Source organism: Rhincodon typus, chromosome 4, assembly GCF_021869965.1.
Source record: "Rhincodon typus isolate 14 chromosome 4, sRhiTyp1.1, whole genome shotgun sequence".
Lineage (NCBI taxonomy): Eukaryota > Metazoa > Chordata > Chondrichthyes > Orectolobiformes > Rhincodontidae > Rhincodon > Rhincodon typus.
In genome coordinates, this window is record NC_063335.1 from 40,515,751 (window position 1) to 40,531,936 (window position 16,186).

At 39.6% G+C, this 16,186-nt stretch overlaps 1 protein-coding gene across 1 annotated transcript in view; it reads left to right on the top strand.

Annotated features, from left to right (window-relative positions):
- The window catches only part of atp9b (ATPase phospholipid transporting 9B), a 262,556-nt gene that overhangs the window by 64,455 nt on the left and 181,915 nt on the right, over window positions 1-16,186 (top strand). Inside the window, exon 7 of the mRNA XM_048595728.1 lies at window positions 9,374-9,468. Coding sequence (XP_048451685.1) covers window positions 9,374-9,468 — 95 coding nt within the window. The remainder of the gene's footprint in view (window positions 1-9,373; window positions 9,469-16,186) is intronic.

Genomic DNA, 16,186 nt, shown 5'->3' on the forward strand with positions numbered 1-16,186 from the left:
GCTTCCTGCTCCTCTGATGCCGCTTGGCCTGCTGTGTTCATCCAGCTCTACACCTTGTTATCTCAGCTTTAAATTCAATTGGCTTTCAATTGCTAAGTGCTTGGTTTAAATTATTTGGCTGATTCTAGCTCGTTGCCAAAACATCAAAACACGCCTGAGATAGAAAGAACTGCCGATGCTGGAGTCAGAGATAACCGTGTGGAGCTGGAGGAGTACAGCAGGCCAGGCAGCATCAGAGGAGCGGGAAAGTTGACGTTTTGGGTTGGGACCCAAATCTGAAGAAGGGTCCCGACCCGAAATGTCAACTTTCCTGCTCCTCTGGTGCCTGGCCTGCTATGCTCCTCCAGCTCCACACTGTTATCAAAATATGCCTAAGGTTTCCAAAATTAAAGGCAATTGAGACATGTATTCATTTTATACCTGATTGTTCATTTTCAACTACATACAGACACATTTTTTCTGTATAAATCTCTAAGCTTAGAAAAGCACTTTATCTCTTAAAGAGAACACACACTTGTTTTAACAAATTCTAGCTTCCTGCCTTTCAATTCACAGTTACTCCACACAACTTCGTAACACCACACTGTCCTCAGTCAACAATGCTTCCAGGTTTTGTCATCTGCAAACGTTAAAGTTGTGCCCTGTGCACCAAGATGTAGATCATTAATTATATCACGGAAAGCAAGAATCCAAATACTGACCGAGAACTCCACTGCAAGCCTGCTTCCAACTTGAAAAACATCCATTTGTTATTCAGTTTCCTATAGCTCAGCCAATATTATAGCCATGTCAAGAGGCAAGAAAGGAGGGGAGGTGGCATTTTTGATTAAGGAATACATTACTGCTGTAACCAGGGAAGATATTTCTGAAAAATCGTCCAGTGGAAGCATGGGTAGAAATTACAATTAAGAAAGGAAAGATCACTTTGATAGGATTGTATTATAGCCCCCCTCCCAATAGTAACAGAGAAATTGAGAAACACATATGTAGGGAGAGCTCAGATGTATGTAAGCATAATAAAGTTGTAATAATGGGGGATTTTAATTTTCCAGACATTGACTGGGACTGCCATGGTGTTAAATGTTTGAATGGTGAAGAATTTGTCAAATGTGCTGAAGAAAATGTTCTTTATCAATATGTGGATGCTCCCACTAGAAAAAGAGCAAAAGTAGACCTTTTGGGCAATAAGGCAAGGCAGGTGACTGAAGTAAAAGTGGGCGAGCACTTCGAGTCTAGTGATCACAATTCTATTAGTTTCAAAATGATTATGGAAAAGGATAAACCTTCCATAAAAGTTAAAGTTTTTAATTGGAGGAAGGCAAGTTTTAATGGTATGAGACAAGAACTTACAAAAGTTGATTGGAGGAGACTGTTCTCAGGTAAGATGATGTCTGACAAGTGGGAGACATTCAAGAGAGTGATGACGAGAGTTCAGAGGCATTGCATTCCTATTAGAGTGAAGGGTAAGGCTGGTAAGATTAAGGAAAGATGGATGAATAAAGATAGAGGTTCTAGTCAAGAATAAAAGAGAATCTTTCTTTACATATAGACAATTTGGTTCAATTGAATCTCTTAATCAGCATAAAGAATGTAGGCGCATTCTTGAGAGAAATCAGGACGGCAAAGAGGGGATATGAGATACATTGGCAGATAAGGTGAAGGATAATCCAAAGATATTGTACAAATACATTGAAAGCAAGAAGGTAACTAGAGAGGGGGTTGGGCCTCTTAAATATCATGGAAATTGTCTTTGTGTTGAACTCCAGGAGATGGGAGAGATGCTAAATGAATATTTTGAGTCAGTTTTTACTGTGGAGAAAGTAATGGAGTCTACAGAATGCAGGGAGATAAACTTTTCAAGACCATTCACATTACAGAAGAGGAAGTTTGGGAGGCCTTAGAGAATATAAAGGTGGGTAAATCTCCGGGATCTGATCAAATGTATCCCAGAATGTTGTGGGAAGTAAGAGAGGAAATTACAAAACCTCTTGCAGAAATATTTGCATCATCTATAATTATGGGTGTGGTGCCTGATGACTGGAGGGTGGCTAATGTTGTACCTTTTGTTTAAGAAAGGTTGTAAGGAAAAACTGGGGAACTATAGACCTTTGAGTCTGAGTTTGGTTGTGGGCAAATTATTGGAGGTAGTTATAAAATATATGATTTATGGACATTTAGAGAAGCAAAAATTGATTTGGGAAAGTCAGCATTGTTTTGTGTGAGGGCAATCATGTCTCAAACTTGATTGGGTTTTTTGAGGAAGTTAGCAAAAATGTTGATGATGGCAGAGCAGTAGATGTTATTTACTTGGATTTTAGTAAAGCCTTTGACAAGGTTCCGCATGGTAGACTAATTAGTAAAATTAGGTCACATGGGATTCAGGGTGAGCTTGCCAATTGGCTTAACGGCAGCAGACAGTAATGTTGGAGGGTTGCTTTTCGGATTGCAGGCCTGTGACCAGCGATGTTCCATAGGGATCAGTTCTAGATCCTCCTTTTTTTGTTTTATATAAATGATTTGAATGAGAATACAGGAGGCATGGTTAGTAAGTTTGTGGATGACTCCAAAATTGGTGGCATAGTAGACACTGAAGAAGTTTTTCTAAGATTAAAAAGGGATCTTGATCAAATGGGATAATAGGCTGAAAAATGACAGATGCAGTTCAATCTGATAAATGCGAGGTATTTTCATTTTGATACAACAAACAAGGGTAGGGCTTATACAATTAATGTTAGGACCTTGGGAGTGTTGTAGAACGGAGGGACCAAGGGGTGCAGGTACATAATTCTTTAAAGCTTGTGTCACATGGGCAGGATGGTTAAAAAGGCATTTGACATGGTTGCCTTCATTGCTCAGTCCTTTGATTATAGGAGTTGGGTGTTACGTTGAGGTTGTATAGGACATTGGTGAGGCCTCTTCTGGAATACGGTGTCTAGTTCTAGTTGCCCAGTTGGGGTTATAAAAGGCTGGATAGGCTGTGACTTTTTTCACTGGAGTGTATAAGGTTGAGAGGTGACCTAATAGAAGTTTTTGTAAAATAATGAGAGTTGATGGTAATTGTCTCTTCCCTAAGATGGGGAATTTCAAGACTAGGGGACACATTTTTAATGTGAGAGGAGAGAGATTTTTAAAAAAGAAATGAGGAAAATTTTTTATACAGTGTGGCTCGCGCGTGGAATGAACTTCCAGAGGAAGTGGTGGATGAGGGTGCAGTTGCAACGTTTAAAAGACGTTTGGATTGACTTGGGAATAGGAGACATTTGGAGGGATATGGGCCAGGAGCAGACAGGTGAGACTAGTTTAGTTTGGGATTATGTTTGGCAGGGATTGGTTGGACCGAAGGGCTTGTTTCCAAGCTGTATGGCTCTATGACTCTATGTTGTTACCATCCTTTTCATTCTATGAGCACTAAGTTCGCTCACCAATCTGTGCAGTGTTTTTAAAACATCACTATTTTTGTCATATTTTGATACATATTGAAATGCCGTCGGGGTTTTGCTTTCTGCAGACTCCTGCTATTTTCTTCTTCAGTGTGAGAATCAACTAGTTTAGCCTGTTTACTCTGCTCCATTTATCTCCAAATGTGTTTTGAGATTTGTGGTCATGATCAGTGAGGAAAAAGAATAGAAATATTTAAAATCAGTTGTATCTATAGCAGTCATCCTTCTCTCCAAAATGAGAGTGCATTTTTTTTTGTTTTGCCTACCACGCAGCTTTCTCAGTATGTCCATGAAACATTTTCATTACTCCATCACACTGTGCCCATGATTTAAAAAGTCAGACTAAATGGAAAAAATAAAAGAAAAAAAAAAAAAACTGGGAAATGGTAGGTTGGCATCTACAAAGAGAAAAGACAGCTTAGGACCTTTTGGATGCAGAACGGTATCTGTTGAAAGGTATGTCGTATGCTGTAATTTCTTCTTAATAGATGCCAATGAATCTGCTGTGTGATTACAGTATTACTTGTTTTTATGCTGAGCTGTGGTTTTACTTTGCGATTTTATGAAAATGATCCTTTTGTAATTCTGACCAATGTGACAAATGCATCAACAATGTCAGAAGGACCTTGTGCAGACATTTTTTGCACATCACTGTGCCAAAGAAACTAATTGTCCTTGGTGGAATAAGACGCAATCAAGTAAATAATGAACTGCATGTCTCATGCATACATAGTCTGCATGTGGCTAGGCTGAGAGGTTGGTCATTACAGCACATGTTGAATGTTGAAAATTTCTAAACATTTAAGCATTTTCTTAAGGGTACCTTACTTCTGTGTGTGACTCACGACGGGTTGGGCATGTCATCTGCACGGCTGACACAAGACTCCCCAAGTGGGTGCTCGACTCCTAGCTTCGAAATAGCAGGTGAGCCCCAAATGGACACAGGAAGCACTTCAGTGATACCCTAAAGGCCTCACTGGCGAAAAGTGGCATTCCCACAGACACCTGGGAATCACTGGCCCAAGTCCATCCAAAGTGGAATAGGAGCATTTGGGAAGGCATTGAGCACTTTAAAACTTGCTGTTGGAGAAAAAGCAGAAGCCAGGTGAAAGCAACAAAAAGAGCGCTCTGCCACACCAATGGTCCGTCCAGTCTTCCCATGACCACCTTCTGCCCCAGGTGTAACAGAACCTGCGGAAACTGCATCAGTCTGTACAGCCACCTACTGACTCACCCTGAGAGCAGAAGAGGTCAACCTCGTCTGCGAGGGTCCACCAATGATGATGATGCTGACAACTTGCAGAACAGAAAATTAAGTGATGGTCCCTATAATTTGGGAATCGTATTTCAGGTTGAGGCAGAAGAAGTACCAATGCCACATTTGTCATGACAAACTCTCGCCTGATGTTTCTGTGTTGGTTGTCAGTTAGAAATATAAAGTGGACATGAATAGAATGGTGGGATGTCTGGGGAAAGTGCCAACAGTTGACTTTTCTATGTTCATTGGTACTAATCATTTGGTTCCTAAATATACTAATTTTGTTAGTAGGTCATTAAGGGTTAACTTGTGCAGCTATACCCTTGCTATTATAGTTACAGTGAAAAGGACTGAATTTTCTGATGGAGTTGCATGGAGGGTTTCCCTCGTGCAATCTTCTGCTCACCTCATTAATTGTTCATTTACCCTCTATGCCCCTTACTTTCTCAATCAACCAGCAGCAAAGGCAGAAGTGCGCGCTGCTGGTGTCATACTTAAATCCCAGCTGGGCACCACTTCAAAAGCACAAAGTCAGAAGTTGTCTCAATGTTTTTGTCCATTATATGTCCCAGAAAGGGAAGCTTGCACCCTGCTTCAGGTAAAGGAACTTGGAAGTGCTGGTAGATATGGTGGTGGAGAAGATGGTTGTCCTCTTTTCTGTGTACCGGCAAAAAAGACCGTGGCACCATAGAGGAGCCACACAGTTGAGCTTTAGTCAAACACTGCATACTATCCAAGTCATATTCCTGTGAGTCAGTTCCAGGCTCCATCTGTTAGTTAAGATATCCCCCACTTCACTTTAAGTAACCTTTTTTGTGTAGCTGTCACGGTCAGCCCATTCAGCTTCAGGCTGCCCTTGTTCTCATCTAGATTTAGGATGCCCAGGTTTCTACCCTCAGCCTTTGGCTTGCCACATTTATGTGCCCACTATCACTATCCACTGTCTGCTCTTTGAAGCCAGGTTGGCAGTTACTTGTGGCGGAGGGGAGAAAAGAGTTGCCTTCCTACAGCACCCTATGGCCCCCCAAGTTATAGCAAATGGTTGCCATGTAATATGTTTTCCATGCAAGCTGCTGGCATGTTTGTAGGTATGACATGGATGTAGCATGCTGTAGCATGTCTGCCTGCTTGACTGTTCAGTGCTGGCAACTATGATGAACAACCTGACTTTCTGTGTTGAGAATCAATTCAAACCGGAGATGCTGTGATCCTGCACGTTCTTAGTGAAGTGACATTGTGCTAAAAGGTAAGCTAAGGCAGAGATGCCGTGTCTGAAGTGGGCACTAAGAAAGCAAATTAAGAGCTCTAGGTGCATCCTGTACAAATGCATGTGATGAATGTGTAACCCTGTGCGTAGAGTGAACTGGTAGGAGCATCGCTGTGTATGACACGAACACTGAAATATTGAGTTAGTTCAACATTGGCCATGGTGATGTGGTGAGCCTGATGTTTTGCTGCTGCTGAATTCTGTGGATGAAGGATGGAAGTGGTGGCTGCCAGTGGGTCATGCATTGAATAGAGCTGAAGATGGAGGCCTGGAGAATCAAGTGGAGAACTGAATCCACCAAGCACCTATCTGACTTTCTGGAATAGAATTGACCAACGTGTTTATGACCAACATGTGCGAGAATTGCAAACTGCTAGTAATGAGATGCAAATACGTGGAAATAAAGTGCTTGATGCTTACTGACCAGATTCTTATCTAATCTTGCACCCTTTAAAAACAAAATTGGACTTTATTTTCTGGATGTCAAGAATCAGATTTTTATTCACACAATATTCTCCCACATTTTGTGCCATTACCAATGTCTCTTAAGAGCAGGGAAAATTCCATAGTATGTATTTTAAACATGTCAGACATAATGAAGAGGAAGATGTTGGACCATTGCCATGGCAATGAGAGAAGTGAATAATGTAGGGGGGAAAAAAAAATCCAAAAAACTGCAGATGCTGAGAATTAGAAACAAAAACAAATTGCTGGGAGCACTCAGGTTTGGCAGCATCTGTGGAGAGAAAGCAGAGGTAATGTTTTGGGTCGAGTGACCCTTCAGAACTCATGTAGGGACAATGTCTGTCAAAGCATAGCTTTTGCTGAGTATATCACTCTACAGTGACGTGAAGATAGGCCAGAAAAAGTAGAAGACATTGTAGGCAGAGAAATATCTCCTTGCATTGTTCTTCCATTGAGTTCTCTCTAGGCACTTGTATTTTTTTAATTTTAGAAAAAAGTACAATTTTAGAACGGTTTATTGTCTACCCGGTTTGGTTTACGGCTGCATGCTGGATTGTTGTTGGCTTTTGACCATACTAATGAAAGTTATTTTCTATACAATAAAATAATGGGGAACTTCAATATATATTAAATATCACAGTGATTGTTTTGTTGTGCAAGGCTGCTGGTGTATGTTTCTCCTATCATATCTGCCATTTGCTGCCAGAACCATTGGTGTCTTTATTTTATTGGCAGTGTCAATGACATTGACCGACAAATACTCCTTAATTCAGATCCTAAGGCATAGGAGCAGAATTAGGCCATTTGGCCTATCAAGTCTGCTGCGCCATTTGATCATGGCTGACATGTTTCTCAGCCCATTCTCCTACCTTCCCACTGTAACCTTTGATCCCCTTACCAATCAAAAAGCTCTCTGTGTCTGTCTATTTGTCTGCCTGTCTCTCAAATACACTCAATGACTTGGCCTCTACAGCCCTCTGTGGCAATGAGTTCCACAGATTAACCACCCTTTGGCTGAATAAATTCCTCCTCTCACCTCAGTAATCTGATGTGAATATCACATAGTTGTTCCTGTGTTAATCTGTATTCTGCCAACAATCACATCAGTAATGATAGGTAACCTGGCATAATCTCCCGAGATGGTAGTTTTGTAAGTGAAATCTTTGAGATGGAAGTAATCTAAAGACAGGTCTTTTAAGAATTCAAGCAAATTGACTGTGACTATTATTGTTTGATAGCTTGTTCAAATGTAGGCTTATCCTTGGGAGGAAGAATTATTGATATATTTTCATTATTGGAACCGAATGGTATTTCTAGTTTCTGTGAATGGCTACCTCATTTTGTCATTGTTGAAGGGGTACCAGGTACTTGTTTGTTATTTTCCAATCAGTCCATTCCATGTTTTATAAAACCTGATCAGTATATTTTTTAAAACCTTCTTTACTGGAGTGATGCTCATAACAAGCCTTTGTGATGAAGGATGTGGCACTGAATTTCTCATACTGAATCATGCGCATGTCTTTGGATTGCTTCAATCTAATTGATTTGTCTTTCTGCTATGTTTTGACCAAACTAGAGACGTCTGATTATTATCTCGCAGCCAATGGCAAAACTGCAGTTTCGAGAAATGGCGTTCTCTTGCATCGTACACAGAAGATGGCTGTTTGATTTTTGCAGCATGACCGCCCATATTGTAGTGTCATGTCTGACTGTTCAACCTGGACTTGCAACCTCCCATTCTTCATTTCAAAATAAATTAAGAGTTGTAATTTTATTTTTTAAATTTGTGCTTTTGATTATTTGACTGCCCCATCAATGAAGTGCTTTGTTTCTCTTTGCACACTGGTGTCTTACTGTCATTTTCCCCAGAAATCTCTCTTCCTGTGGCTGTACCTACTTTAAATAATTTTGATGGTAATTGATATAAATGTGTACTGTTCCTTGGGTATTGCTGACTAGATTCCTCTTACCTGTTAAGAATAGATGTGGTTTGAAGACCTATCTATTTGATTGCTGTATTCACTAATCCACTATTTATTTGTGCTTTTGTAGAATTTATATTTTTGGTCATATATAGTACATCCACAATAGAATATATATTTGATAAATTGTGCATTCTAGACCTGATCTCTCCTTCACGCTTTGTTTTTAACACTTTTACATTGAATAAATCAACATCACCTACCTCAAGTTGGTTATTTATTCAATGCCTGTTGCAAACTGTACTGTCCTATTATGCATTAGTTCTGAATTTGGACATAACTCTTCCGTACTGCTTTCCGAGTGGTGAAGAGAGATGGCATAGAATCTGTCTGGTATATATTCCCAATTCTCCTTCCAACCACCAAAAATGTGTTCTGTTCCCTATTATTGTGTATAAAAGCACGCAAGGCTTCATCAGTCTTTTCTCTGATGTTGAACATTTTCTCCACAATTGCTTAAGAGGAATGCTGGGCCCCTGGTGATCTGAAAAGTAGTTTGGGTGGTAATGAAGTTAGGTTAACATGTATTCAAAAACACATCGGGCGAGGGGAGAAAAAACGTCTAACTTTGTTTCACCTTTACAAAATGATATAACGTGCCCAGTCGTACAAGATGCATGGGAGTTTTGCCAAATGCATTTTGGAGAAAATATAAGCAAAATGAGGTTGGCAAGATTCTACTTAAAGCTATAATACAGCCAACATAAAACCAGTAATGAATAACTAACATCGATTTGCCTTTGGAAAGTGGTATGAATACATTTTTGATGAAAAATTGGTTGGACCTAAAATGAAATGTAAGTAACAAATCAGAAAGCTGTGGCTTGTTATCACAAGGATGAAATGAAGTTGAATTTTGTTTTCATCTAATGACTGAAGTCTGAGAAATTGAGTAATAAAAATAAGTTCTGTCATTAACTGATGATCAAAAACATCTAAGCTAATACGTTTGCTTTTCAAGGTGCATGTTTTATCCGTACGGATCAACTGGATGGTGAAACAGATTGGAAGCTCAGGGTAGCTGTTTGCTGTACGCAGAGGTTGCCAGCTTTGGGTGTAAGTATGATACCTGCATTACCAGCTTTCTGTTTGGGCAACTTGCGTCTGTGAAAGTACCTTTAACATACGATCAATAGCACCGTTCGTATTTTTTTAAATGGTATCTGCAGTTCTATTCCAATCTGCTTTACTGGACTCTGAGGACAGGACGTAGGTGTTCTGCAAAGCAGTCACCTCATCTGCTCTTCACTTTCCTTGTGTAAAGGAGACCACGTTGTAAACAGCGAATACAGTGGACTGTATCTATACAGTAGACAATAACGCTGTGTCCTTAGTTGCATTAGTTCTCTGACAAGCAATTAGTTTGTATATAGGCAACAAGGTTACCAATACCAAACACCTATTCCTCCTGAATTAGCTCAGAAATTCCAATCAAATAGGTAGTTTGAGTTAATGGAAGCTTTTATAACTTTATTCAATGACAATGTGGTGGTAGAATAAGTGCCCTACTTTTGATTTAAAGTGAATAAGCATTTCTTGGCTAAAGGAAGGTTGGAACTGTACTTGGGCATTTACAGGACAGTATAAGATCCTGAGGATAATGTGACAGATGATAATATGGTCAGTATTTTATTTGAATTTAGACATTGGCGGATCAGGTAGGGACAGAGTTGGTGATCAAAAATACGTTGCTTGAACTGGGTGAGCCAGCTGATGTGTAGCCTGAATGCTAACATAAAAATGGTATTCACAATCTAGAGCCCATCTTTTTTGCAAAACACATATGGTTAACTGATTAAAATCATGCATTTAAAGCATTTTATAGTCCAGCTGTTTGAAATTCCAGTTAATATGTGCTTTACAATCTGCACTGATAAAGAGCAATTTGTCCTTCATTATGTTATCCAAAACTGCATAATGATGCAAACAAATCTGAAAGGGTAAATTCTTGCTGTATTTGGTAACCAACAAGTCAAGTAATTGCATATATTTCAAACAATTAATTCTGGTTTACACAAGTAAACAACTTATGATTGTAAAACTACCAATTTTCTTAAACTTCTGACCATATTAGATGAAAATGAAATTGAAAATAAAATCGTAAGTAACCATCAGGTTATATACATCGTTCCATGCTTGAGGCAACTAAATTATGTGGTAAGTTTCTACTTGTAAGTAACTTGAAGTTGTATAAACTGTTGCAGCCAAAATGTGCCCAGTTATCTAGTCTGTAATATTTCATTAGTATTTCTGCAATAAAAAGTATAAAATGCCTTAGTTGTGAAGATAGATTGAAAAGGATAACCAAAAAATAAATCAAAAACATGGAGCATTTATAGCAGTGTTAAATCAAAGATGCCTAATTGAATTTGCTTGTTATGATGTACTGACCCATCTCAATTGCACATTGAGAATTTGTCATCTTATTGCATACTGTTAATGTGCATTTTTCCATATGTGATTTTTCATTTTAAGAATTAACTTAATTCCCTTTTTGATAGGACTCCATTGTAGACACGCACTTCTTTATCAGATTTCAAAATGAACTCTTCTGTGTGTCTTCTAACATAGGCTTCAATTTTCTTTTCTTTTTGTCATAATAAGGTCAGTCAGATCAAATGAGGCTTGAATGGGATTTTGCTGTAATGTGATGGTGCTTTTCCATTGAAAGTATAGTTTGCAGATTAGCTTGGTTAGAAATGTTGTGGTGCTAAAACAACATGCTAATTCTTAATATGCACAAAACTGGACAAAGTTCACCTTTATAACTTGCAGTTAACTGGAGAATTTAGTTTAATCTGTGCAGTATAGTTAGAGGGTTATATCTGTGATTTGCAGAGGGAACTATTTAATGCAGAGGAAAAGCTAAAATGTGCATGAGCACTCTGGTAATTTATGTTTCAAGTAGATGCTTTGGGACAGACATCTTCCTTGTTGGCACTGGGTTCTTTCTTTTAATTCACACATGGAATGTGGTTATCTCTGACTGGCCAGCATTTTTTTTTTGTTTTTGCCTGTCCCTAGGTGGTGAGATGTCTTGAATCATTGCAGTCCATATGCTGGAGGTTGACCCACAATGCCCTTGGTGAGGGAATTCCAGAATTTTGACCTGGTGACTGTGAAGGAGTGGTGATATATTTCCAAGTCAGGATGGTGAATGGTTGGAGGGAAACATGCAGGTGGTGGTGGTAGTGGTTTTCCAGTGTATTTGCTGCCATTGTCTTTTTCGGTAGGAGTGGTCATGGGTTTGGATTTCTGCAGTGTTTTTGGACCTCTTATTGGAGATGGTCATTGCCTGGCATTTGTGTGGTGCGAATGTTATTTGCCACTTGTCAGTCCAAGCCTGGATGATGTCCAGATCTTGTTGTGTTCGAATTTGGTTTGCTTCAGTATCTGAGAAGTCGTGAATGATACTGATCGTTGTGCAATCATTGGTGAACATCCCACTTCTGACCTTTTTAGATGAAAATGAAATTGAAAATAAAATCGTAAGTAAACACCAGGTTATATACATTGTTTTGATGGAAGGATGAACATTGGTGAAGGAATAAAGATGGTTGGGCCTAGGGCACGACTCTGAGGAACTCCTGCAGAGATGCCCTGGTGCTGAGGTGACTGACCTCCAACAACCACAGCCATCTTGCGTGCTAGGTATGACTTAAACCAGCAGAGATTCTTGGTCAGAGACACCCCCCATACCCATTGATTCCAGTTTTGCTAGGGTTCCTTGATGCTGCACTTAAGCGAATGTGGTCTTGATGGGCAAGGCCTGTCATTCTCACCTCACCTCTGGAATTCCGCTCTTTTTTTTTTCACCCCATGTTTGAACCAAATTTGTAATCTGTAATCTGTAATGAGGCAGGAGCTGAGGAGTGGCCCTAGTGGAACCTAAACTGGGTGTCACTGAACAGGTTATACTTGAGTGGGTGCTGCTTGGTAACATTGTTGATGACACTTTCTAGCTCTTTACTGATGATTGAGAGTAAACTGATGGGGCAGTAATTGGCTGGGTTGGATTTGTCCAGCTTTTTGTGTACAGGATATACCAGGGCAATTTTCCACATTGTTAGGTTGATGTCAGCATTATGACTGTTCTGGAAGAACTTGTGTTCAGTTCTGATCACCCTGTTATAGGAAGGGTATTATTAAGTTGGAGACAGTTCAGAAGAGATTTACCAGGATGTGGCCGGGAATGGAATGTTTGAGTCATAAAGAGAGGTTGGATAGGCTGGAACTTTTTCCACTGGAGCATAAGAGGTTTTGAGGGGTGACCTTTATTGAGGTTTATAAAATCATGAGGGGTATAGATAAGGTGAACAGATGTATTTCACCTAGGATGGGGGAATTCCAGATTAGGGGACATGTTTTTAAGGTGAGAAGAGAAAGATTTAAAAAAGACATGAGGGGCAATTTTTTTTGAGTGTTTTGTCTGTGGACTTCCAGAATGAACTTCCAGAGGAAGTGGTGGATGTGGGTACTGTTACAATGTTTAAAAGACATTTGGATGGATACATGAATAAGAAATGTTTGGAGGGATAAGGGCCAAGTGCAGGCAGGTGGGACTAGTTTAGTTTGGGATTATGGTTGGCATGGACTGGTTGGACCGAAGAGTCTGTTTCTGTGCTGTATGACTCTATGGCTCAGTTGCAGCAGTGTGTACTGCAGGAATTCACCAAGACTTTGACAGCACCTTCCAAATTCACAACCAATGTGACTGAGAAGGACAAGGACATCAGATACATGGTACACTACCACTTGCAAGTTCCTCTCCAAGCCACTCATTGTCCTGACATGGAAGTACACTGCTGTTCCTTCAGTGTTAACAGGTCAAAATCCTGGAACTTCCTCCCTAATGGCATTTCGGGTCTACCTTCACCAAATGGACCACAGTGGTTTAAGAATGCAGTTCAGCAGCTTCTCTAAGGCAACTAGAGATGGATGGTAAATGTTAGCCCAACCAGTGAGGCTCTCATTCCATGAGTGAATAAAAAGGAAATTAAGATAGTGAGACTTTCATCATCCATGCAAGAAAGTTTAAAGAAAACATTTGTCACAAAGCCTTGCTGAAGAGTTTGTTATGGTCAAAATCATTGTTGAAACGTTTAGAACTGATCGTTGACCTATGAACATGTATATGAATTAGCAGCAGAAGTAGGCCACTTCACACTTTGAACCTGCGACACCACTCATTATTGTACATTTATCTTTATTTGTAAAGGCTTTTAAATATTGTCACTTTCATCCTTATTTCCCTACATTTCTGCTGTTAAAGTGTAGAACTTATCTTGCCAATCCATTCAGCATTACCAAGAGTCAAACGTGTTCAATGTCGAGAAAATGTGACAAAAACATACAAATAATATCATTTTCCTTACCCATATCTTTATTTTACTTTCTGTAAACGAGTGAAATGTAATTTAAACTTCCTAGTTTAGAAATTACATGACCTCTTGAGGAATTTTCAGTCTGATTAAAGAGCTTCATTGCCCAGCCTGTTTTATACCAGAGACCCACCTGTCAAGGGTGCTGTGTTGAATCAGATGGCAGATGACAGCAAGTCTAGTCTAAAGCTAATGAAAATTTTATGGACAGCAGTCAAGCTAATGTATGACCAGCACTCTTCCTTTGCTGCCGAGTGCAAAATCCAGACCATGAAAGCCTGTCATTTCAGAAATTGTACCTTAATACCATTGCTCTTGGAATCCCCACTTATTAGTCAATTTGCAGGAAAGGGCATTTATAATTAAGTAAATTATATTAAGTGATGCAAAACTTCAAATTGCATTTGAAATTCCAAATTCAGTACTCCAGCTGCTTTTTGTTTCTAAAGCCCATATGTTAGTGCCACTTCAGTTGAGATATTTAGTCTTGCATTTGATATCTTGTAGCTTCATTGTTTAAAAAAAAAAAATCCTCACGTATCCTTTGTTTGGATCTGTTGCTTTCTTATTCCCACCCCGCAACCCTCCTTTGGGCAAACCGTGCATGTGTTTTTACATAGCTGGTCTTATATACCAATGCAAGAGTAGACAGTTGGCAGAAGATGCTAGGAGGCACCTCACTTAATCATGATTGTCCCCTCTCCATGCTGATAGTTATACAGTTTCTGCCAGTGCTTCCTGCCTGGCACAATTCAGATCAGGAGTTAAGATTATTCCCAGTTTGAAATATCTACAAAATCATCATCGAGCTCAGCTCAAGATCAGTGAGTTGACCTGTTGTGGGAGCCCTACCGTTTAACACACAGCCTAATATAATTACTGATACTACTGCTTTACTACTAGGAGATTCCAGTGTTGGACTGGGGTGCACAAGGTCAAAAATCACACACCACCAGGTTATAGTTCAACAGGATCATTAGAAAACACAAGCTTTCAAAGCTCCGTTCGTTCCTCGGGCCTGAGCTCCGAAAGCTTGCGTTTTCAAATAAACCTGTTGCACTATAAGCTCGTGTCGTGTGATTTTTTTTGACCTTGAGTTAGCCATAAGTATGGATTTGTACAGTTTCTACTTCTCACTATTTCTACTGAATAAATTTCTGCTAAAAACATGACATGTCTCATTTTATGTAGATGACACCACATTTTTGCAAAGCTTTTGTGTCGAGAATGTCACTTTCTAATTACTTACGTATACGTTCTTACATGTGTGCTTGCTACAGTTTGAATGTCATAGTGCCCAATAAATATGTCTGGCATCATTGGCATTTAGTGGAAGCCAGAATTATCCAGTGTTTTACCTTTCATCACTTCCTGTCACCCTAACAGCATTCATAACAGTGCAAACATTTGTATGTCTACTTAATGTTTGTATTAATGTGGACCACTGAGTTTTTCACACTAAATTATTACGGCAAAAGCCCTTTACTGATGGACCAGTTGTTTAATAAAGCATGCAATTTGTTTGGCTGTTATGAGGATAGGATAATTTTTTTTTCTTGAAGTCTATAACGTGCATGATGTTGAACCACACAGAATTTAGATATTAATTTTATCTTGAGCTGTTGATCTGTCATACTGAATTATTGTGCAACATATTCTTGATAAAAGTAAGTTTTAATGCACTACCTGAAAAATCCTCATTCCATTAATTGCAAAGCTTTTTGCATGTATTACAAAAAAAACTTCTGATTGTACTTTGTGCTGCTCATACAGGTATCCATTATCTTGTCATTTAGTTGCTACGAATGAGATGCTTTCCCAGAATTGTGGGATATAGTCATTTGCCTGCGAATTCGTTAGACCATGAAAGAAAGATGCTTTGCTTTGTTTGGGTTCTGAATTGCTGGAATTTTTCAATGATATTAGAACTGTAACATTGATGTATTTAAAACCCAAGCATAAATTTTATCTTTCAGAAGATCCGTAGTGAGTTTCCAGGTCAGCCTGCCAGTAATAGCAGCTAAAAAATGGAATCCTGTTGTGTGCTTAAGGATTAAAATGTCAGAGTGTATAGTATAACTATATGACCAGAAATTCGGAGACAACAAGGTGCAGAGCTGGATGAACACAGCAGGCCAAGCAGCATCATAGGAGCAGGAAGGCTGACGTTTCGGGCCTAGACCCTTCATCAGAAATGGGGGAGGGGAAGGGGGTTCTGAAATAAATAGGGAGAGAGGGGGAGGCGGATAGAAGATGGATAGAGGAGAAGATAGGTGGAGAGGAAACAGACAGGTCAAAGAGGCGGGGATGGAGCCAGGAAATGTGAGTGTAGGTGGGGAGGGCGGAAGGAGATAGGTCAGTCCAGGGAGGACGGACAGGTCAAGGGGGCGGGA